This window comes from Wyeomyia smithii, chromosome 2, assembly GCF_029784165.1.
Source record: "Wyeomyia smithii strain HCP4-BCI-WySm-NY-G18 chromosome 2, ASM2978416v1, whole genome shotgun sequence".
Classification (NCBI taxonomy): domain Eukaryota; kingdom Metazoa; phylum Arthropoda; class Insecta; order Diptera; family Culicidae; genus Wyeomyia; species Wyeomyia smithii.
In genome coordinates this window covers 73,668,703-73,693,976 of record NC_073695.1, presented here as the reverse complement: position 1 = coordinate 73,693,976, position 25,274 = coordinate 73,668,703, and the positions used below count along the sequence as shown (strand labels likewise).

At 36.2% G+C, this 25,274-nt stretch overlaps 1 protein-coding gene across 1 annotated transcript in view; it reads right to left on the bottom strand.

The window, feature by feature from the left end:
• Positions 1–714: 714 nt before the first annotated feature.
• The window catches only part of LOC129720010 (myb-like protein U), an 87,321-nt gene continuing 62,761 nt past the window's right edge, over positions 715–25,274 (bottom strand). The window contains exons 2-3 of the mRNA XM_055671420.1: positions 17,599–18,089; positions 715–17,538 (exon numbers count right to left, since the gene is read on the bottom strand). Of these exons, the coding sequence (XP_055527395.1) occupies positions 17,225–17,538; positions 17,599–18,089 (805 nt within the window). The 3' untranslated portion in view covers positions 715–17,224. The remainder of the gene's footprint in view (positions 17,539–17,598; positions 18,090–25,274) is intronic.

The following is a 25,274-nucleotide window of genomic DNA, read 5'->3' as shown; positions in this document are numbered from 1 at the left end:
TGTGAGCGGCAAAAGTACAGAAGAGCACTTTATTTAATCGCTGTCGCCTCATTCATTCGCTCCTATCGTTTCCGACCAAGTGAAGGCGAATGCACTCTATTGAAGCTTCAACAGATAATGATCCAGCATAGTTTTCTCCCGGGAAGCTTTACGTTCATGATGACAGAATCATTTGGATGCTTGCTGCAACAGAACACAGCTTATCAACGGTAAAGCACAGGATGACAATTATCGATCCTTTAATGTGGTTCATTAAATGTTTCAGTTGCTAATTAAGTTATTAATTTTTGTTCTGTTTAACTCATATCCATCTATTCCCACTGTGAAAAAGGCTAACCAATGGTGTATTGTGGTTCCCTTGTCCGTAACAATGGAACAGATTGTGCTCTGCGAACAAAACCGGTTTCACACAGTGACAGAGCGTGTGGTCCCTTGCGGTAACACGAAAAGCATACAATGAAACCTTGCAATTGTTCCACTGTTACTCGTTGGACGTACTTGTGAACCGCCAGACGACAAAGAGTAATTCGCTGTCCCCAGATGTATCAGGACGGGGATGGGTACTGCATCCATTACAGAAACCATAAACCAAAAAGAAAAGAACGAAAAACAACAGTATGCTGGTATGCTGTTCCGTTGAAATTTTTGCTAGTCAGAGCAACTGCCGGATCAACATTTAAAGTTAAAAATTTAACTTTAAATGTTGATCCGGCAGTTGCTCTGACTAGCAAAAATTGTATGCTGTGCTCAACCTCGTCCTGACGAATGTGGCTCTGCCGAGAATTTGTTTGCTCGGTTGGTCACTACCGGATGAAGCGATTAGAAGGAGTACGGTGGTGAAATCGGTTGCTGACGTCGTCGTCGCTTGTGTGAGGAAATGGCACGTTCTATTCGTATGCAAATTCAATTCCATCGTGATATGGTTAGGTAGCACTATCGTACTGTTGGCTTAAAGGTACCTGGCAGGAAGTACCCTGGGTGAAATAAATTACGGTTTCCAGGGAACTGCTGAAGGCTTTAATGTGACTGAAACGTTGGATGTCCCCAGCGAGGAACGGGGTTGCGGATAAATGCTCCAGCCGATTGCGTGGTTAGCCAACGTTTCAAAGTTACACATTGAGGTTATTTACTGTGAATGCAGAGACTTGCTACCATCTTATATCTAGCTATTGGCTTGAATTATTATCATACTTTGCCTGTTTTGACGCCTGTGTAATTGCGGAAAACATGGTGCTATGGCATAATTGAACAACCTAAATAAAACATTCGAAAACATTCGCGCAACATTTTCACGTGAAAAGTTCCGCAAGTGCTTTAAAGGAAATAGAGAAAAATCAGATTCAGCGTCGCAAAACAATCGCCGTATGACAAAATTAATTTATACCTTATTTAAGATATCCTACTTTGACAAACTCATTAATTGCCAGTCGAGTTGATAGTGATAGTGATGCAGTGTAAGGACCAGTATCATTTAAACAGTAATTTTATAAGAAACTGTTAGAAGAGTGAACGTCTGCTAATCTGTGGTAATACAAATGGAATATGCCGCATGAATAAAAGTTTTACTATTGTCGTGTAAATGTTATGGGAGAAATAAAGCCTCATTTATTTGATTTGTTCTGCCAAGAAAGTAATTTTTAGGCAACTTGTGATTTTAAGAATATTTATCTAACTGTTACTTCTAAAAGCAAAGTTTGATCTCTAATTTATTTGGTGATAAGGATACTCCTAATTCATTACCTTTATTGTTTACCTTTTCATAAATTCTTGATTCAGACCACAGTGATATATGAAAAAAAAAAGGAACGACGACTGAAACAAAATATGGCGAAATATGAACAAGCAAAAATTGAGCATAGAAATAAAAATGGAAAAGAGCAACCGATGAAGTGAAAGAAAATTTTGGATTAAGAGGAAAGAGAAAGGATGTTTGGAAAAGGATGGGGGAAAAGAATAACATAGGAAGAAAGTGAGATAAATAATGGAACCCGTTTGGTTTTATTAGGATAAATCCTAGGTATTATTGCAACAAAATCCACCCGATTCAAAAGTTTTAAGCGTTGAACTACGTCTGTCTGCAGGCTTCTAAGAGAGGAATAAAATGTTTATAACTCGAAATATTTCCAACAGTTTGTTTTTGTAGCAATCGATTATATACTAATTAGTTACTCGTCTACCAAAATGCGAAAATTTCAATTTTATCATGTTAACTATTACACTGTCATGAACGCCAATTTTAACCAATCAGAGCTGAAAACAAATATCATCAGATATGAGTATACTTGGAACTGGAACAGTCTGTATTCTAGAGGCCAACAGTCGAACCCAGATGCCATTTTGAATTCCAAGGTGGTGACATCCGGTATTTGGAAAACAGCTTAAAGTGGTCGAGTACTACACAATATGGTTATTTCCAGAGCCATAAATAAACCCAGAGGCTGGAGCTCAACTCTAGAAACCATTCTGTGACTTCCGGTTTCCGAGAAACGGTCTAGAATGATTCGAATCAATTCAATATGGAAATGATCCATAGAGGCCGGAAATCGACTTTAGACTCCATTTTGAAATCCACGATGGCGTCATCCGGTTTCCCAATATTATCAAATACTACCCCATACGAGTATTTTCGTGATCTGGATGATGCACAGAGGCCCTAGTTGCCGTTTTGAATCTTTTCAGGGCCAGTACGTTATTTTCAGGGAGTTATTTAATTATTCTTGCATAACTTATTGACATTACTTATCATTTACTCTCGAATGCTACACTGCAAGTAATGTTTCAAACATTCTTCATTCTGTGTCAACTTTTCTGTTGTAATTTTGCATATCACCCTGGTGTTATTTTTCTTCTCGAATACTCCAAAACCAAATATAATAAAATTATATAATAAGATTTTAAAATAATATATTATGATGTTTTGAATCCACCTTGGTGGTGTTTCGGTACGGTATAATATAAAATTCAACTGCACCGGATTCTCTTTTTGCACGATTATTTTTACACGGTTTGCTTTCCTCCATTACTCAAAAACGGTATCTCGATATCTCCTCATTTCAATCACATTTCCCGTTTTGGGCCACGAGTGATTATATATCAGTTTTTGAAAAAAAAACACAGTTTTTGGTGTAAATATTCTAAATTTAAAATATCGCATTTTGGTATCTAGATTGACTAGATTGAGATCTAGATAATCAATCGAGGTTCAAACATTTTAGGACGATTTTTTCGTTATATTTGCAACTCAAAAAAGTTTTTTTTACACGGGCCCATACAAATTTGGAACGCATACAAAAAAAAAAAAAGAATCGGGTGTAATTAATTCGTTGTGTGGTGAACTAGTCAAAACCTGCGCATTCCAGAATAATTCTTTCACCATCTTTGAATCCTGAAGGCATTACTCTAAAAATGTAGAGCTCGAAAATCGAAGAGCTAAATTGAAACCTGTCATGGAGCATTGAGTAAATCGGGTTTCCATGCATAATACGTACTTTGTTGAATTCAAACTCATTTTTTCTCAAAAGCTGTGCATGCTAAAATAAATATTTCATCGTGTATGGCTTCGGGCAACCTTGTTTTGAAAATGTAGAGCAACTTGAAGGACCTATGTATTTTGACTTTTTGAAAATACGTAGTTTTGTGATTTTGAATTGAAATAATTTTTAAACTTCAAAATTCACTATTATTTGCCATATTTCATCTACCTGACATGATTTGACGCATGGAACAATTGTTACGTATGAAAATTTCCAGCATTTGCTCAATCTGTTTGAAAAAGTAGAAAAAAACACAGACATATTTGAGTCTCACGGTAACGGGGAGGGTTCCAGAAGGGTGGTACCTTTACAGAACATCCTTCCTATAATAAAAAAAAACGTGTTCACCGTTAGATGTTTAATTCAAACAGGTGCTCGCCGTGTTCGTCGCTTCTAAGAAGCTATATTATTTTCGAGTTTGAGTTCTAGGGCAAACCTGTGCTGACAACTGGTCGAGTGAAGCGGAAGAACAGCTTGTCGCAGAGCTCGAACTGAAAAAAAAATGGATGGTTAGGCGTCGTACACACTTTACGTAACGTTAAAAACCCGGATTTTAGTCCCCCTCCCCCCTTATGTAACGATAAGTAACGTTCAATATGACTCCCACCCCCTAAAATTACGTAAAGCTAAACCCACCAAAAATTTCGATTTTGAAGTAAAATCACAGTTACGTAACTGTTTCAACAAATCATATCATTCGAAGTCAAAATGTTGGTGTTTTTTATAGGAATTAGGAAAGTCGGATGTTTGTTTACGGCCCAAATTTTGTTTTTAGAATATTTGATAAGATTAAGAATATTATACCTCCGTTTATTAGAAGCAAACCGGTGTTAAATCTGTAGGGTCTGTTTCTGCTGGAATGCGGTCAATTTTTCTTATGTTTTTGGAATCAAGCTTGTAAATGGTTACGGTAGAATAAGTTTTGTTCACAAAAGTCGTCCTCTTTTGCTTCTGACGTTTGCAAAGCTCTCAATCAAAATACATTTTTTGAACAAAATGAATGAGTGCTTACTACCGCTTCATCTTCTTCCGTGAACGTAAGGTTCATTCCACTTAGTATTTGTTTGTATTGTTTTCTTTTATTCACTGCAGCGCCTCCAGTTGTCGTACCGAGAAACTAATGACAGCGTTTTGATTTGGAAGGTTCGTTTACTTAGTGGTGAAAATTTCGTCATTGATCACGCGTTCAAAAGTTATCCAAGATGAAACGCGAGAAACGAGAAAAAATTGTGCACTCCTTCGTTGAAAACCCAAAACTACCGAAATCGATTGTGAATACCGTGCTCAAACGTTTCCGGGACACTTTGACGGTGGATCGCGCTAAACAAACCAAACGTAGAAGTGGATCATTGGACCGGAAACTTCGAGCGAAGGTCATCAGGGCAGTCCGGAATATCCCTGGGCTTCCTCCGTGATTTGGCGAAAAGGTTCAATGCAGCACATAGTACAGTTTGTCGAATCTGTATGCGTAAAATAAATTTCTTTTTGAGCGTCTTAGTAGAATGGAATTGAATATTGAGAAAAGGTTATGTTTCCATTTAATTCTACTACAAAAAAATCGAATACCGTCCGCAGATACGTATTTCGGTTGCTTCATGCAACCATCATCATTAGTGCTTATGTGGACTGTTGAAGAGCATAACTGAGTAACCCCCTTTTTATATGCGTGTAGGTAGTAATAGGTAGACGGCCAATTCCTAAATTGGAGTTAGGTAGTCATATGCTGTGGTTAGTTTGCCCTGTACTGGATCTAGGGTTTTTAGGTAGGATTTTGAAAAGCCATGAAAAATGATTACCTACGTATTCATTGATCAGAGTGAATGGATGTTGTTTGTAGATTTCTAAACTTTCAGATACATCCAACTTCCATTAATTATTAGCGGGGCGAAGCAGGTGAATGTTATCCGATGTTAGTGGATGTCCCTCATTAAAGATATGTTCAGCCACTTTTGATTTGAAAAGGTGTGGTGGATCATTTTTGGAAACTTTGCATGCTTTGCTGACTTCTGCCACCTGCCCTTTGAAACGGATTCCCAGGTTTCTTTTGGTTTGCCCAATATAAACCTTGTTGCAGTGGCAACAAGCAATATAAGCTCACATAAGAAGGGAGAAAGAGGATTTCCCATTGGAGCTCCTTTTGTTTGTGTGTAAAATTCACCTCGAGGAGTGAAATAATTTTCTTTTATACAAAGGCGGGTTAGTTTCATGAGATTCACGACTTTCTTTTTCCAAGTGCTATCAGTATATTGGGGAATTAGTCAATCCTCAAGAAGATTCAAGGTTTCATTAACTGGAACACTCGGAAACAAAGCCGTCACGTCAAACCAGACCACTATCTCATCCGCTTCAATGATACCCGAAGATTTCAAATCTTCAACGAAAACTTCCGTACTCTTAACCGATCGACTTGGGAATTTACTGGGCATAGCTTGAAACTCTTTTACAAACCACCTTGCTATTTTTTCTGTTGGAGCCCCTACAGCTGAAATAATTTTCCTCATTTCGTTTCCTGGTTTATGGATTTTTGGTAGGCCTTTTATTCTTGGAAGAACTGGATTTGAAACTCAGTTTTGTTCATGATGACAGTTTTATTAGCCTTGTTTGCTTTTAAGTAGAAAACTTGTTTGTCGCGCTACTCTCAAGGATTACGGTCGTATCATGCAAGCAAACAACCCTACAGGACACTGAAACAGAACCTGTTTGCCAGAACCCGAGCAAGAAAGCTATACAAACAAGTTCTGATGGAGTACAACGGCTGTATTTTGAAGGACGAAGAGACATACGTTAAAACGGACTTTGGACGAATCCCGGGTCGGAAATTTTACCTTGCGGACCGTAAGGGGAATGTTCCTGGTAGGTTCGAATTTCTTTCGCGAATAAATTCGCCCGCAAGTTGATGATTTGGCAAGCCATCTGTAGCTGTGGAAAGAAGACAAGAGTTTTCATCACTGGAGCAATCATGAATGGACAAGTTCAGAGAAAGAAGTGTCTTCAAGAGATAGTTTTGCCGTTCATCCAGTCACACGGAGGTCCCCGATCTAGCTACCTGCCACTTCGCTCAGGATGTATTGGAATGATACAAGCAGAAGAATATTGATGTTATCAAAAAAAGGATTAATCCACCAAATTGGGCACAGTTTCGTCCCACCGAGAGATATTGAGCAATGGTCGAGCGTAAATTGGAGAAGTATGGCAAATCAATCCAAAAATCATCTGATATGGCGAAGTCGTGCAAAAAATTAGTCGATATGGATGATGTTGCCACTATGCAGAAATTGATGGGAGGTATTCGACGAAAAGTTCGAGAATGCATCGGACCAGTATACGACAATTATTTTGCATTTTTTCTTTAAAGTTCAATGAAAACCCTGCAAAAACATAATTTTACCAATTTTGTATGCTATTTCAGGATGGAGAAATCGGAAATTGTATGCGGCTAAATTCTAAATTGAACAAACCTTATTTTGACATATTCGGAGTGGTTCGCGATTTCTTTCTTTTGCAATAATCGATAAAATTATTTAAAGTAATTTGCTTGTAAAGGGCGATAGAACAGTTAAAGCAGAGCAAAAGATAATTTGGAATTAAGCCTTTTTCGTTTTTTAGAAGTAACGGGCCCATTTGTAAATTTGTTTTGTAAACGAATTTTCAAAACACATAGACGTGGCGAATCACATTGTCAAAATGCATTGAGGCTCATCAAAAAGGGCTCAATTTGAAAAACGCAGATTTAAGGCATATATGCACAAAATTTGTGCAGTATTGTCGAGAAACTATTAGATAGGTTCATTCTATGTCAGTCTATGGTAATAAAATCTATTTTCTTCACTTGCATTTCAATTACGGTTTGAAAACGTACTCGGGAATTTCCGCAGTGATACTTCCTATTGTTTAAGCTGTTTGTGGAGATTTTGGCAATTACATATAGCATTAATCTTATACTAATATATCTTAATGAAAATGGTCAAATAGAACCAAATGATAAAATTACAACAAAAAATAGATCATCGCCATCTTCTCGATGTGCGCGATTGTTATTCTACCGCATCTCAATTCAAGAGCTAAAGTCAGCTGTCACGTATAGGTACTAACGAATCGAACCATAAAAAGCGTGTAAAAGTTTGCGTGACCTGATGGTATCTGTTTGTTTACAAGTAAGTTTAATTTCTTTTGCTAAATTGAAATAAATGAAATATATTTTATATAAATACTGGAAATGTCTCTCGATGTAAACGGTAAATACTATTGAATTTTGCCGGTATATAAAACATATTACTTAAATATTTCTTACGTGTGGAAATGAATTTCATTACGATTATTCATAGTAAATGTTTAGATGTTAGGCCATTTTTATTATAATGCTCAAAATAACCGAATTATCCCATTAGTTACTGTTCGAGATCAACGAAAATGGCGACGATTGCTTTTGGTCATTCAACGGGTTCATGATTAATACAAAAATGTTTCATAGCGGAAAGAAATTTGATAAAGACAAGTTTCTTTATGTGTTGATTGTGTTTAATTTTGATTGCGTGTGCCAAGTCAAAACAAAATTTTCGGATGATATTTAGTTTTACAACCTGTTTCTTAATAATGAATTCTTCAACAGAAAAAGGTTTTTTCCATAATTTCTACGGAAATTCTCAAATCTTCAGCCCGACCATAGTGGAATTCATTGTTTAGAATTTTCTTGGCGGATTTAAATGCATTTCAATCTCCATACACTGAAGCTTGAGATACGTTGGACAAGATCAATTTCAACAGTTTTAGTTGCGAATGATATGTTTTATCAGTTTGGCACCACCTTTTATTTGACACTATGTTTGTACAAATCTATTCATTTTTCAGTAAACAAATTTCAAAGGAAAATATTGCACTAAGTCCCGTAGGATTCGACGGTTTTTACCTATAAATATTTGGATACAATGAATCATTTCGTTCATTTAATAACAGTGCCTCGAAAGGGCTTAAAAGATTGTTATTTAAAAAAAGAAAGGATGCACATTTGATTGTTTGTGCACAGGATTTTCGTTCTTCGCATATATTTTGTTTGCAATAACACCCTTTAAAGTTATACTACGCAAAAGCTTTCCATCCACTGTAAAAACGGTGATAGGAGCTTGGAAGGAAAAATGTACATTCGAAATGTCGCGCCTCGTTTAATCCCACGAAAACCATGAATAAGAAACAATCTGTGCTTACATTTTAATGGAAACACGCCACAAAACTATACTAAATCTTGGCACGACATTTTATATGTTGGTTGATAAGAGAACAACACAAGATTACTTCAGTTTTATGCGCTTTTCGGAGAACGCATGACGTAAGAAAGTTCTCTTCTTCGCCGTTAGCTGTTTATCCGAAAATCGATGAGTTTACCGATCGCAGAAGCGATGGTGGTTCGTGATGCTAAAAATCTTATTTTTTCATTAAACAGAAGACACTAAATCCAAATAGCGTGAACACAATAGAACGGGATACCTGCTCAAAGGGGGAGCTTTGTGCTAAGAATGTGTAAATATGAGTTGTTCACGCCTGGGAAAATAATGCAAATTAAGGGGGGAGAGTGTAACGTGGCTGTGCCGAAAAAGAAAGCAATTTATGCTAATGATGCCAAACAACTTTCGCGTGCAGACTTAGCCCGCGCTATCAATCACCAGAATCAGTAAGCCAGGCACAAAGTAGGGATTTTCGAGCTTTACTTTTACACCCCCGCTAGAATATTGTTTTCGTCATTCCCCGTTTGACGTCATCCATTTATGTAGTCAATACGGTCACGAAAGCAGTTGGAAAGTTACCTGTTAGAAAAGTTGTTCTGTAAAACACCGAAGCGATAACGATGCGTAATGAGTTAGAGTTAGGTAGGTACTTCGGGAACACTTTTATGGCTGGAATATGCTCATACAATGTATTGAACGATACAATTTTAATCGTGACAAAAATCGTGCATTGAAACCTGAAACACCAATGATGTGACCTAAATTCACAATTTTCAACCACAACAATTTCGTCCTTGGCCTTTTTGAGAGGTAGATAAAAAGTGAACCCAACTGCACTGGTGATGCATGCAATATGCAAACGAGCGGGGATTTACTGGATGGTCGCGATAACCACCACCACTGCGGTATTGTTCTGGTGGATACAAGCTCGGTACGCTATAAGTATTTGCATAGCAGTTGATCTGAACAAGAACATTGAGGGCTCGCGAGGGCTCCCGTGTGTGTATTTAGGATATAGGTACCTACATAGGCTACATGTATGTGCTGTATCCGCTTTGTCAGTTTGAGATAAATGCTTCTTTGCGAGGATATGACTGATGCGCACATAAGAGAAAAATAATGGTAGAAACAATTTTACTGTTATGTTGTCACAAACAGTGGAAATTGTGTTTCGTTTGAAGCGAAAACACGAACGCGTACAGCTTACAGAAGACAATTCAACTTGTTCTTCTGTTGTAAATATTTGTAACATTTAAACCCCTCCTGACGTCGTGGTTAAATCATTGGATGAATTTTTATTGGTGAGCATCTGCTTCCCACTTTTATGGTTATTGTTTTCGGTGTGGAGCTCACTTCGCCCCCGTAGAATTATCATGTTACAATTTTTTTTCAAATTCTATGCTATGATTTGCACGTCATAAGACAAAGCTTTTAATGATGAATGAATTATATTTGAAAAACACATTCCAATAAGGATTTGGGAATGCGATCAATTTAAGCATAGCTTATCTTAGTTCTGACTGTGCTACTTCGTGATAGCTTGCCACGAAAGCCGTACTCTACCGGTTAATGACAATTTCCGCACAGCGAAATTTATTATTTCTACTTGAGATTGCTATCTTTCGGCTGTTTCTCGATTATTCTATTTTTTTACATCTTTTGGTAGTACAACTGATGTATAAAACAATCAAGGTGAATTATCAAACAAAATCGAATCAAACCAATCAAATAAATTATCCAATCAGTTTAACAACTTTTGTAGGTGACGGTAGGCGACACATATAGATTATATGCCACATTTTTGACAAATTTGCTGATAGAAACTTGTTCTTACCACAGTCAAAGTATTGCAACAAGCAATAAAAAAGTCATAAGATCTTATTATTATTCACGTTGTGTTTGTGGTTTTCAAATTACATTCTGAAAACGCCCTTTAACAGTTACCACCCAAGAAAAAATCATTCCAAGAACAACGGCTGACCTTCGCGGAAAAAGATCTGAAGCATTATGAAATCTTTTATAAAATTAATCTTGTTTTTGAATTACCGCAATTTTTAGCCAAAAATCCGAGCTCGTAACCGAAACGCTTCGCAAACTACACTAAAGAAAAAGAAAAGTCTGTCTCCCGGCCATTCGAGCGGACGATTTTCTGTTTGATCCTGCCGTGACGACCTTTGCAACTTAATACCGCAGAAAGTAAAATCCATTATGCCCTGCCGCGCGGTTTGGCTTCCCATTTGCCAGCCGCTCGAACCGTCGAAACCGCTAAGCACAAGGTATGCAAGTGGAAAATCAATGATTTTTGCGCCATCTGCAGGTGGGCCCCACAGGACGGCTGTCGCACGTTACCCTTAAGGCTGGGGAAATTAATTTATCGTGATTACGGAAAGGGGTACACCTTTCCACCAATCGCTCGGTATATATCCCCTTCCTGTACAGTAGTGGTACGAAAACCGCCGAATACATACGATTTCGAGCTCGTGCTGGTTTGTATGACTTATTTTTGGGCGGGCGAGGACCCCACCGTGGTTTTTCGTGGTGAATGAATTTTCCAGTCGAGGGCTTTTATTACCATCGGCAGTTATGAGATTAGTACAGTTCTGATTATAATTAATATTTTCGAAGCCAAAATCGACAATCTGCCGCAGGAACGCAATTGGTTGCGGGGTTGGGGTCATGCTTTGAATTAGCATGGCGAATACAGGGGTGTTAGCGCATATTTGAAAATATCATAATCCACAACGCTCGTTCGTTCTTGTTCTCGTTCTCACACTCGGGAGGGGGAAGTTTGCGGTGATCGTATGCTTTATATACTGCTACCTAGTTATAATAATGATGTACGTACTATTTCATTACAGGTATATAAAATCGTTAATATTCAATGCGCTCCTTCAATCAGGATCCTACGTACGTTTTTGATTGCTACAGCTGTGAGTATTTTCACTTGTTCGTTCTTGCTTCGAGTATTTCCGGGAGTTTAAAAACGGTGTCCAATTTCTTTCTCATTTTGCGAACTTTCGCTTTTGTATACAATATACGATAAGCTTATGACCAGCATCTTTAGCACTATGTTGCGACTTTTGATGCCTGTTTTGATTGTTGAACTAGTGTAGGTAACAAATCTAATAAACTGTCTATGCTTCAATATTATTTTTTGTGTCTTTTTATCGAATTTCTTTTTTTATATAAAATAACTCTCAAAAAATTCTCTAAAACATTAACATGTTATATTTTTTTGTACACTCGCCTCGTTTTATCATTGATTGGAATACGTGTTTTTTTTTAGTGCGCTCATTTACTGAAACATCAACGTCATCTCGTCACACAAATAAAATGTAGATTCGTTGTCTGTTGAACAAAATAACAAAAACTAGTTTTCGGATTAGCCAATCAATTGTTCTATGTTAAAATAACACATAATTAAGGTGATTAATTTTCATATTATCTTTTAAGCAATATTACGCACTCTAAAATAGCTGCATTTTGTTTTTTTTTTAATATGTCGATTGTTATTCTAGTAAAACACAGCGCATCGAATTAATTTTGTTTGATTTTTTTTCATACGTGGTTCACAACGGGTAAGCGATAATAACGAGCTGGCAATGTATGTTTTCACCAACCGGAATCTAAATGAGGCTCAAATTTAAACTAGTTTCTGTTTTTTATTTGCATTGGACATGGAAGCATTTTTTGATATTGGCAGCTAGTGTCGTGCCCTGGATACTCGTATACTTTTTAAATTTATACTTTATGAAATAGAAGAAAGATAGATAGAAGAAAGATTCAGATAGTATTAAATTCTTAGAACTATAGGGTACCTTGGATGGACCACTTTCTTCAGTGCATCACCCTGACGAAGCATCAACGTCATCTGGTCACAAAGATAAGGTGTAGATTCATTGTCTGTTGAACAAAATAACAAAAACTAATTTTCGGATTAGCCAGTGCATCACCCTGACAAAAAAACTGGTTATTCTCTTGGTATAAGGTGTACTACCTTGGATGGGCCACTTCCTTCAATGGACCCCACTGACGAAACACGTTTATTCTCTTGATATAAACTGGAATTTACTAATGTTTCTCATGATTCTGATGCAGGTTATCAGGATAGAATGTTTCCCAAAGGAAGCTTTCTGGAAATCTCTCGAGTTTTCGGATAAATTTAGTTAATCTTACCGGTGGTCCAATGAAGGAAGTCCACCCTATATTTTTCGGGCCACATTTTTTCCAAGTCTATAAATAAATTTTCTACAATTCGTTCACAAATGGATAATTTAATCTATAATGGACCTGTTTTCTATAGTGGACCACTCGTTAGATTAACTCAATTCATGTGAAAGCTCGAAGGATTTTCAGAAAACTTACATCGGAAAAAATCTTATCCAGTCTATCTACAATTTAAAATCCGATTTATGGTAAGAGAAATTGAGTTAATCTGACATGTGTCCCACTATAGGAGAGGGGTCCAATATAGATTAATTTACCGTACACTGTTTTCAAAACTTAACCATCGATAAGAATGGCTTAAATATCTGTGGAAAATCATGTGACCTCTAATCGAAAACATATGGTAAATTAAACTATAGTGGCCCCCTTTCTCTAAAGTGGACCACTCGTCAGATTGGCTAAATTTCTCTTAACATAGGTCGGAACTGAAAAATGTTTCTCTTGATTCTGATGAAGATTGGCTGGATAAGATGCATCGCGATGGAAGATTTCTAAAAATCCCTCGAAATTTTCGCAAAAATTGAGTAATTCTGACGAGTGGTCCAATATACTGCCGTGAGATGACATTGTGACGTAGATCCAAGTGATCAGTTTTTCAGTACGGCCCAAAAACGAAAGAATTCTTCGTCACTTTTGTATGGCAATGTATGCCAACGTCACTTTGTTTTTTTGATTTTATGCAACGTACGAATAAGTAAAAACGAAAAGGAAGATACCAAAAGATAGGTCTTCGAATAATGAACAAATTGGCATGAAAAACTCATATTCGGGAAAGTGGCACTTACGTCACTTTGTCATCTCACGGCAGTATAGGAAAGTGGTCCACTATAGGTTTATTTACCCTTCATTCAAGTAGTCACCTATAAATTCAAATTGATTTTATTCAAATGTAGGGTAAATTAACCTATAGTGGACCATATTATTTTATTACCTATAGTAGACCACCCGTCAGATTATCTGCATTTCTCTTAACATAAATCGGGACTCATAAATGTTTGTGATACAGATTGACTGGTTAAGTTGTTTCCCAATGAAATTTGGTTGAAAATCCCTCGAGTTTTCGTATAAATTCATTTAATCTGGCTGGTGGTCCACTATAGGAAAGGGGTCCACTAAAGGTTTATTTACCCTAGGTATGCACTGTCTGAAAAATTCAAAAAATTATTTCTGTTTCTTCATTCGAAAAGTTTTTAAATCACAAATTTTTTTTTAATATAGTTCAAAATTTTTATTTACCATTGAAAAAAGCAGTATAAAAATAGGTAGAACTGCTATTGATGGACCACTTGCTTTTAATTAACCTACAGTGGACCCTACTCCTATATTGGACCTATATTGGTCGGATTACTTCAATTTCTCTTAATATATATCGAAATTTATGAATGTTTTTTTTTTTAAGATTCTCTTGCAGGTTGGCTAGATAAGATGTTTCTCATTGGAAGTTTCCTGATCCCCCAAGTTTTCGCTGAAATGAGTTAATCTGACGAGTGGTCCACTATAGTGAAAGGGTCCACTATAGGTTAATTTACCCTACATTCAAAAATTCACTAAGAACTTTAATTTTATTTCATTCAAATGTAGGTTTGCACTGTCTGCTACCCATGCTGCTAATTTTATACTCAACTAGAAAATTTCTTGTCCTGTCAAAGTGCAGTTCTTCACTAAGTTGTTGGTTAATCAGTAGTCCTGAAAGTTTTCTTGAAAAATCTTGAAAACGACTTCACTTAGCAATTTGTTTACTAAGAGCCTTTCCGATTAAAATTACATCAAAAATCGTTTCTGTGCAGTCAAAGCGTCCAGCTGTTATTGGAGAATACCTATGAATATCAGAAATGTACAGAAAATAGTTTTTCGAAAAATTCGAAAATTATTTTTACTCCTTCATTTGAAAAGTTTTTCAATGACATCAACTTTTTTTAAATTTAATTAGAAATTTTCGTTTACTATTAGAAAAAAGTTGTAAAATGGGTAGAATTGCTATAAATGGACCACTTTCTTTTAACTAACCTATAGTGGACCCTTCTCCTATATTGGACCACTCGTCAGATTACTTTAATTTCTCTTAAAATAAATCGGAATTTAGAAATGTTTTTTAAAGATTCTGTTGCAGGTTGGCTAGATAAGATGTTTCCCGATGGAAGTTTCCTAAAAATTCCTCGAGTTTTCGCAAAAAGGGAGTTAATCTGACGAATGATCCACTATAACAAAGGGGTCCGCTATAGGTTAATTTAACATACATTCAAAAATTCACTCAGAACTTCAAATTTATTTTATTCAAATGTAGGTATGTACTGGCTGCGCCCCATGATGCTAATTTTATACTCAACTGAAACATTGCTTGTCCTGTCAAAGTGCAATTCTGCACTAAGTTTTTGGTTTTACTGCAATCAAAAATTTGTTCTTCCAAAATATTCAAAAAATTTTTGCTCTTTCATGTGAAAAGTTTCAAAGCTTTTAAATGACATCAATATTTTTTCAAATTTATTTTAATTTTTTTTAAACTATTGCAAAAAAGCAGTAGATCAGAACTGATTTTAATGGACCACTTTCTCTAGTGGACCACCAGTCAGAATAACTCAATTTCTCTTGACAAAAATCGGAATTTATAATTGTTTGTGATGCAGATTGGCTGCATTAGAAGTTTCCCGATGGAAGTTTTCTAAAAACCACTCGAGTTATCGTATAAATTGAATTAATTTTGTGGGTAGTCCACTAGAGGAATTGAGTCCACCGTTGGTTAATTTACCCCAAATGTTCTGCAGCTCGTCCAAGGACAACATTTTAGTAGAGATCAATACTTTTGTGACATAAGTTAACCAATAGTTGACCCCTTTGCTTTATTAACCTATAGTGGACCACCCGTCAGATTAACTCAATTTCTCTTAATATAAATCGGAATTTATAAATATTTGTGATGCTTTCCTGAAAGAAGTTTCTGGAAACCCCTCGAATTTCCGCAAAAATTAAATTAATCTGGCTAGTCGTCCACTATAAAACAGGGTCCACTATAGAAATCAACCTATAGTCTTAAAATTCCAATGACTCCACCTGCTTAAAAATATAAATTCCAAATTAATGGTAAGAGAAATTGAATTAATCTGTCGAGTGGTCACTATAACAAGAGGTCCACCACAGGTTAATTTATCCTACAGAAAGTATCATCTGAATTGAAAAATTACGTTTAAAATTTCAACATTTTCAGGAAGATTTCACTTGAATTACAGAAATGTTAATTCCTCCAATTTCTATTTCTTCCTTTAATGATTTATTCAGGGTTTCAAATAATCGCTCACTGCATTCGAATTCAATGATCATTCCCGAAACCCATCAAAGCATAGCAACAGCGTTTATGCTTTTGCATGAATGAAATATCTTCGCAGAATCGATGCGAACGAATTGCGTGCAAAGAATATGGATACAAGTGATGTGATTCCCACTCATGTTTTCATCACACAAGTTACGGATTCATACCATTCATAGGGTTAACATTTGTGTAAGAATGATTTCCATAACATTCGATGATAAATGCGGGATAAGTATTTTTAAAGTCGGATGTCGGAACGAACATTGAAATGGTCCTTAAAGTCTGATTAAATCTTGCCGTCCGGCGTTACCGACACGCTCCTAGTGGTAGGAGCTGGAATTAGTTAGCATAATTCAGTTTAGATGTTGAGAGAGAATTTAACTTTGATTAAACTTTGAACCAGGTTTTAGTGAAAAAATAAACTAAAAATTTTGCCGAAGTTTTTCTTCGAACGTTCAAAACCGGCCATCATCCACGGTTAATGAATTGGGTTTATATTTGGAAACTAATTTTGGATAAACATTTAGCAGTGAAAGATTTTTTGTCCTCATTTTAGTCTGACAAGTAGTTTTCCAGTCTTCCAGCACTTAGAAAGAACAAAAGAAAGTTCAGCGTTTCCGAACGTTAGTGAATGCAGTATGGGCTGCCGATTCGCAATCTAAGAATCTTTCTAGGGGCCAATGTTAGTATTTCAAGTTTAAGTATCGAGTACGTAGGATTGGTAGCACACTAGCAGTCAAATTCAAGCTCATTACACTGGTTGATTTAACTACGCCGCCTCAACAGTTACTATGTAAGCAGTGGCAATAGACTAGGATTTTTTACAGCGGCTGTACATGTGATTGAATTAGTTTCTTTACAAACGATGAAATCCATGCGGTTAGTTTCTGGCCTAGGAAGTATCTTATATGTTACATAATGGAACACCGTTTCTTATTTACTCAGTGGGAAGCACTCAGATTTTCCAGATCTTTGTTCGAAGGAGAACGCGAAAGGTGGGGATCTACGTTGGCCACGATTGGTGGCAGGACATTCTGGCGAAATTCACCCATCACGTTCCCGGCCGGATAGTAGTACGCCACTACGAACAGCTTGCCGGTCTTAGAGATGGATTTGCTGACCCCAAAGTACTTGCTGGCCCGCCACACCATCTGGCTGAAGTGGCCGGTGTTGACGTTAGTGTGTAGCAGATGACTTTCTTTGAAGTAATCATACCTTCGATTGGTACTGTACCAGTATGTTGCCACCTCTTGACCTATTTAATAGTTCCTTCAACATTACCATTAAATTATAATTTATGTAAACTTTCACTTACCAGAGAGATCCGTGAGTAGGGAATTTGCCGGACAGCAAAAAATATTCTGACCGTAGTTTGTACCGATCTGATAGTACAGTTCGTTGGTATTCGCTAAATGATTTGCCCATTGCGATGCCAGCTCACACAGCTCCGAGGAAATGGCCAGCGCCGTCGCTCCGTGCCGCATTCGATATTCGTTGTGCCAACACATACACTCGAAGATAAAATCTTTATCCATGACTATTTTCACTTTCGGTGATTCCTCCCCACCATCGTTGCTGCCATTTTTCTGCCGATCTTTGCGGTCACCACTACCACCAACACCAGGACCCGATACGGATGGCTTTGGGAGCAGTGGGCGGTTGTCCATTTGGTCCTGCGTCTGGCCCGTATCGTTGATACTGATATCGTCCAGGGCAGGAGCCAAGGTGTTGCGTCGAGGAGGAACTTTACTCAGATCTACAGCGGCTACACGTTTCCGAAGATTTGCCATTACGATTGCTTCCTCCCTGTAGAGAAGAGAAAGACCGAATACATCGTTAATGTACATGCTCGACTGACACAAATGGATTTTGTAATACATTTTTATTACACAACGAGTCCCATCGTTCAGAAATCACCAGAGATTTCTATAAATTTATCTATGAAATATGTATCACATATGAATAAATAAATAAATAAACATAACATCATTACAGTTCGGAATGCAATCCAACTAACAACAGGATAGATATTCGCGCAATCTCGACTCGACGGAAAAGTAAAGGATGCTTCGATAGAGTGCAACGTTGCCCTCTCAGCCAGAGGAGTGCAGCGCTCTTCGTGACCAGAACCTTCAATGTGTAACGAATTGCAGCGAGAAGCGAGGAAGCACTTCGCATTCGAAACATAATTTTTAAGCTTCTCGATTATTTTCACGATAAAAAGTGGAATTCACAGCGTCGGACTAACTTTTCTACGGTTGGGTGTGTTTGTTGCTGGCCCGGCACCGCAAAGCCAGTACAAGGTCGTAAACTCAAGTGGATGAACGAAAAAAGTGCAGGAGCCAAACTTGTGTACAACAACGTAGTGAATTATCACCTCAGTTCCAGCATGCGCCGTCCTAGTTGGGGCCAGAATTGTATAACTAATTCCTGTTTCTCCAAGGAAAATAGGGAACTGAAATAATTGGAAAATGTTAAATTATACCTAGTTTTTATTATCATTTTTATATAGTATAAGACAAGATATAAAAAAGAAAATAAATCGACACCACATTCAATTTTTTGAACACAATTTCAAACAAGACCTTTTCGAAGAGGGTTTGTATCCTAGTGTAAGATGATAGGAGTTTTTCGTTCATACCAGAGCCATTTCATGCCGAACGACCTATCGTCCAAAATCGAATATTTTTGAGCTGATTGGACTCACAATTGAATATGCTGCTACTAAACCTTTTGTTATTCGCATGTGAGTTTTAACATAAACCTGTGATCTCTCCTCTACTGAAGCTTTTGAAAAACAATCTCAGCGTACGCGAGAGTTCAGTAATATCAATTTTGATATTCTTGCTAAAGATCAGCTAAAAAAGGTTCGTAATAGGTTTTAGACGAAACATTTCCATATCGTTAGAACAAGAGCGATGTACGGTTTTCACGACGGCTTTTCTAGTGCATCTCTTGACTCAATCAATCAACTGTTTGTAGCTCGTTGCTCTCCAATTATTTTTGTACACCAAGGAACTCAGAACCCTTAACCTTCTAGTGCCCAATGCCGCCTTTTGGCGGGCTTCAGTCGAACCTCTAAATAGGTTCAGTAAATACTTGAAAAGTGTTTATAATGGTTCATAGTGATTTTACCGAAGCCCGTCTAGAAATTAACTTGGGCACTAGAGGGTTGAGAAATCTTCGACTGGGTAAAACTGAGGCTGATGTGTTGGGTAGCGTTTTTTTAGTAGAAATGGGTGTGTTTTCTGACGTAATATGATGATGATTTATCTGCTCTTGACTTATTCCGGCATTTTATCCTAACTCTTTTCAACGTTTTGCGGATGTAAAAATTGAGTACGCTTGAACTTCCTGTTGACTCATTCAATCTTTGTTGCCGCGACAACCAAAAATAAGTTCCATCACTTTGTCCCAGTTTTGTTATATTTTTATATTATAGTTTTATTTTAAATTGTAAATTCAGAGAGTATTAGCCAAATCGTAAAAAAAATTATAATGAAATCTGTAAAAGCTTACTTTTTAGAACGATAACAACGCGGGTTGAATGATTTCAATTATGTGATTCCGTAGATTCAAATAAAAACTTCGTAAAAAACTGCATAAATATTGATAAATCTGTATAAATGGCATCACTGCCAATCTTCTGGTAAACAGTAGGGACTCAAACCGAAAATAATTCATTGGATTTATTCGGCTGTTGTGAGATCCAGAATTACCTATTGCTTACTGGTCTGGTGGACAAAAACAAAGGTGGAAGGTGCTCGAGACAAGTTGGAAAAACATCAACGGCACACCTACCAAGGCATAGGGAGCTCTACTTTTTATGCTTCCACTGCATCAATTCATACAATTAGAAACCGAAAAGAGCGCTTTACGGATCAAAAGATCATTAGAGCTCTTTGAGGGTGACCTAACGGGTCATCTATATATTCTAAAAACTAGTTTATTCTGAATCCTCTGAAGTATTTTCTTTCTGGTTATACAACAACTTGTCCAGATGGGGACTGCATATAACATTGCTGGTCTAAATATTTGTTTGTAAATTAACAGTTTATTCTTGAAACAAAATCTAGAATTTCTGTTGATAAGAGGATACAAACATTTTATATATTTATTGCACTTTGTTTGGATATTCTCAATGTGCTTCTTGAAAGTAAGATTTTTATCATAAATTAGATAGTTTAGCCCTAAGTATTTAACGTGATCAGACCAATTAAAGATTGCACCGTTCATCTTAACAACATGATTATTAGTGGGTTTGAGAAAAAAAACTCTTGGTTAATGAGGAAAAATGTTTTTGATGCATTAGGAAAAATCTTCCATTTTTGCAAATATGAAGAAATTATATCTAGACTATTTTGCAGCCTACTGCATATGACACGAAGGTTTTTTTCTTTCGCGAAAATGCTTGTATCGTCACAAAACAGAGATTTCTCACAATCTGGTGGTAAATCAGGAAGATCAGAAGTAAAAATATTAAATAAGACTTGGCTTAAGATACTCCCTTGAGGTACACCAGCTCTAACATGCAATCTATCATATTTATCATTCAAATAGTTAAGCTGAAGAGTGCGGTCAGTCAAGTAACTTTGAATCATTTCTGTGATGTGAAGAGGAAAACGGAAATTGGACATTTTAGCTATCAAAGCTTTATGCCAAACACTGTCGAATGCTTTTTCTATGTCTAGAAGAGCAGCTCCAGTGGAATAACCTTCAGATTTAGTAGTTCGAATCATATTAGTTACTCCAAGTAACTAATGAGTAGTCGAATGCCCATGGCGAAATCCAAACTGCTCATTTGCAATAATTGAATTTTCGTTAATATGTGTCATTATTCTATTAAGAATTATTCTTTCAAAAAGTCTGCTTATAGAAGAGAGTAAACTGATGTTTCAGCTACTTGAGTAAACTTGATGTTTCAGCTGGATTTTTTTTCTGGTTTTAAAATTGGAGTGACTTTGGCATTTTTCCATTTTGAGGGAAAAGATGCTAATTCAAAGCATCTTTCAAAAATTGTCACCAAGAAATTTAAAGAGCTTTCGGGAAGTCTTTTGAGGAGGATATAAAAAATCCCATCATCTCCTGGTGCTTTCATGTTTTTGAAGTTCTTGATTATAGTTCGTATTTCATTCAAGTTTGTTTCCAGTACCTCTTCAGAAAGAAATTCTTGACTGGTGATCTGATCATACTTTTGTAATATTCCGCAAGAAATATGTGATCACCATCTTTGAGGACTGGAATGGGCTTTGAAGGTTTTTTAAGAATCTTCGAAAGCTTCCAGAAAGGTTTGGAATATGGTTTTAGTTGTTCAACTTTTCTCATGAAATTTTCATTTAGCAAGAAAGTGAATCTATGTTTGATTTCCGTTTGTAAATTCCTAAAAAAAACTTTTAAAGCAGGATCACGAGATCTTTGATACCGTAAAACGGGGCGAATAGAAACAGTTTCCGCTATATCTTGCAGTGTTCGAAAAATACTGTAATGTCTAGAACGAATATGAAAGCTTTAAAATACGGGTCTAGCCTTCCTCTATCAAGGTTGTAAATACCATTTTAATAAATAAATAATTTATTCTTTTATTGAAAAATACGTTGCGGCGAATAAACGACCGACTGTGTTTTTCTTGTTCTGATGAAGGATTCGATTTTTATTGTGGAGAAATAAAAGCAATTGCATCATCTTTATCGGAATGAGATGAAAACAACGCTAAAAAGTTTTTAAATAGCGAAAATGTTCGGTTTATTACTTTATGTACGTCGTCCTAATGTACGGATATCTCCTAACAAAGTTAGGAACGGAAGTATTTGAAGTTCAGGGTTAGGCATTTCTACCAATTCAGGATCTTCTTGTACTTCGTCTAGACCGGAATCTTGGCCTGTTTCTTTAGGGTTGTGGATGTCTTTGTCAATTCATGCAGCAAATAAACAGACTTTTGTCAAGTTTTTGGCTAATAGCTTGGTTATCTGCTGGTTTGATTTCTGATGGTACCTGGGGCAGTTGATTCCATACGGAGGGATGACGGGGAATGACCATGACGGAGGGATAGTTTTTTCTATGTAACATTCTTGCAGCTTGCGTCAAGCGAAGTGAATTCGGTTCTTATGTACGTTTTTGTACCTTTTTGTTTGTTAGTCCTGGCCAAGATAAAAAATCTGAGAATGTACAAAACATAGTTTAAGGCATAATTTTACAAAAAATATGATTACATTTCTCAAAACTGCTTGTTTTTGTGTGAAAGTATTCGCTCAAGCGTAAGCGTGAGCGTTGTTTCTATTCACCCCTCAAATTTGCGTACCGGGAGTTTTCCATGAAATATTAGTTAAAAGCTTGAAAGTTTCTTACGGCAATCCTCAAATTTACTATGAAAACCTAAAATGCTTTACTACTGACCCAGTACAGCTGACGAACAAGCTCAACGTGGAACAAAATGGCTTCCATAGGTAAAGTTTTTTGGCACTCGTAAACGCTCTGAACATAAGCCTCCATTTTGTATTTTTTTAACAAATTGATAGTAGTGCTTCTAACCCAAAATGGGTTTGGAGGACTTGTTAAATACTGAACTATCAGAGAAAACTCTTTTACATGATTTTTTCAATGTTATCAATGACTTGTAATAACATTTTTCAAGCTCAGAAGTTTGTTTATATTCGCCCCGCTGCACACCGTTTCCAAAGCTACAAAAACGTGATCGAAAATAAATGGACTTTTGTGGAGTTTTCTATAGATTACTACTTAAAATTTTTTTTGCTATTAAACTTTTCATAGTGATTTTCTACAATTTTTGAATGTTCTATAAAATTGTTTACTACAACAAAATAAACAATATCTCCGAAGAAAGTTTATTTTTATCTCACATATATTATTGGTTGTTGACGATTTTTACTAGAATAATGCGCTGATTTTCACTCATCACTCTTAACTCAAAAGATAATGATTTTCGAGCCGTAGTGTCTTCAGTAAAGTTGTTCTATCGATTATTCTCCATTTTGTAGAAGTTATAATTTTGTGATTGATCTACCTAAAAGTAAGAAATGAATTTTATTTTTCCTATTTTTGCATATAAAAATTCACTTTGTTTAGTAAAGTTTTAACACATTTTGTAAGAAACAACTTTGTCGAAGACACTATACTTGTATTTGCTAATTTAAATGAACTATTGTAAAGTTTTCTCTAGAATGGCCTTTAAAATATTTTTTTTTTGATAATTTTTTATAGTTATTTTCTAAAATTTTTCAATATTCTACAATGTTGTTTACTATAATAAACCACACAAGCTCACTGAAGAAAGTTTATTTTTATCACTTAAATTTATTTAGTTATTAAAGATTTTTATTAAAATAATGCACTTATTTATTTACAAATATCTGCACAGCAGACAGCGAGAGACAAATGCCTATATCTGGATTAAATGATGTTTACTTATTCTTAAATATAGAAATGGTTTAGTCTGCAGATGTTTGCAGATTTTGAAGATATCTGTTATTAAATAAGTGCCTTGTTTCAATAAAAATCGTCAATAACCAATGAAATATGAGAGATAAAAATAAACTTTCTTCGATGACAAGTCCATTTAAAAAGGCAGATAGACGTATGGTACCTTTGACAAAGTTGTTTCTTATAAAATGTGCAACAACTTTGCCGAACAAAGTGAATTTTTATATGCAAAAATGAAACAAGTAATATTCGCTTCTCACTGTTCTCACAGTGGATTAATCACAAAATTTCAACTTCTATAAAATGGAGAATAATCAATGGATCAACTTTCCTGAAGGCACTATGGCTTTAAAACCTGTTTATATGGTTCAAAATAATTTCGATCACGTTTTTGCAGCTTTGGAAACAGTGTGCGCTGTTTCTATTCACCCCGTTTTACGGTATTGACGTCTCCTTATGTTCTTCAAACGTATAAGAAGTTGAAGCTCATTGTCAATAATTGGTGTATTATATTTCACTTCCTCTTTAGGAACTGATAAGTTCCGGGCATTAAGAATAAAACTGCACAAATCATTTAATGCTCCGTCAATGTCAGCACTATTTTGTAAAACAATATCACAATTCATGCTCTCTTCGATCGTGGTACGATATCGATTCCAATTGGCCTTGTGATTATTGAACACAGACCTAGTGGAATTTAGAACAGTTTCACGGGATATGGAAAAAGTTATAGGAAGATGATCAGAACCAAAATCAGTATGGGTTAGTAAATCACTGCATGAATGACTTTGATTTGTTGATACCAAATCAATTGTGGGTGGATTCCTTACAGAAGAAACAACGAGAAACATGTAGGACCATTTGGAAATAAAGCTGAATGAAATCCAGCCGAGCAATCGTTAAACAATATTTTTCCATTGGAATTGCTTTGTGCATTATTCTACGATCGCTGTTTTGCATAAAAATCACCGATGATAAAAACTTAGATTTATTTCTCGTGAGGTTTTGTAAATCTCCCTTGAAATGATTTTTCTGCTCACCAGTGCATTGAAAAGGTAAATATACTGCGGCTATAAATAAAATGCCAATATCTATTATTGCTTGGATTTTCGGCTCATCAGTCTTTAAGCTGAACTAAACGAAGTACTGCCTCTTTTCCTTCAACGTTTCGACAATATATTTTGTCTTTATCAAGAAGTCTACAAAAAACAAAGCAGAGATGTGTTTTCCCTATTTTAAAACCTTTTCCGAATGTCTGGTACTTACTAAAAGACATTCGGAAAAGGTTTTAAAATAGGGAAAACACATCTCTGCTTTGTTTTTTGTAGACTTCTTGATAAAGACAAAATATATTGTCGAAACGTTGAAGGAAAAGAGGCAGTACTTCGTTTAGTTCAGCTTAAAGACTGATGAGCCGAAAATCCAAGCAATAATAGATACACGTCACAGTCGATAGCATTCACATTAAAATGCCAATATCTGTTTCGATTTCAATTCCCAAACATTCAATAACCTTCGTTTCAAGATGGGGCATAACACGATGTTTTATTCGAC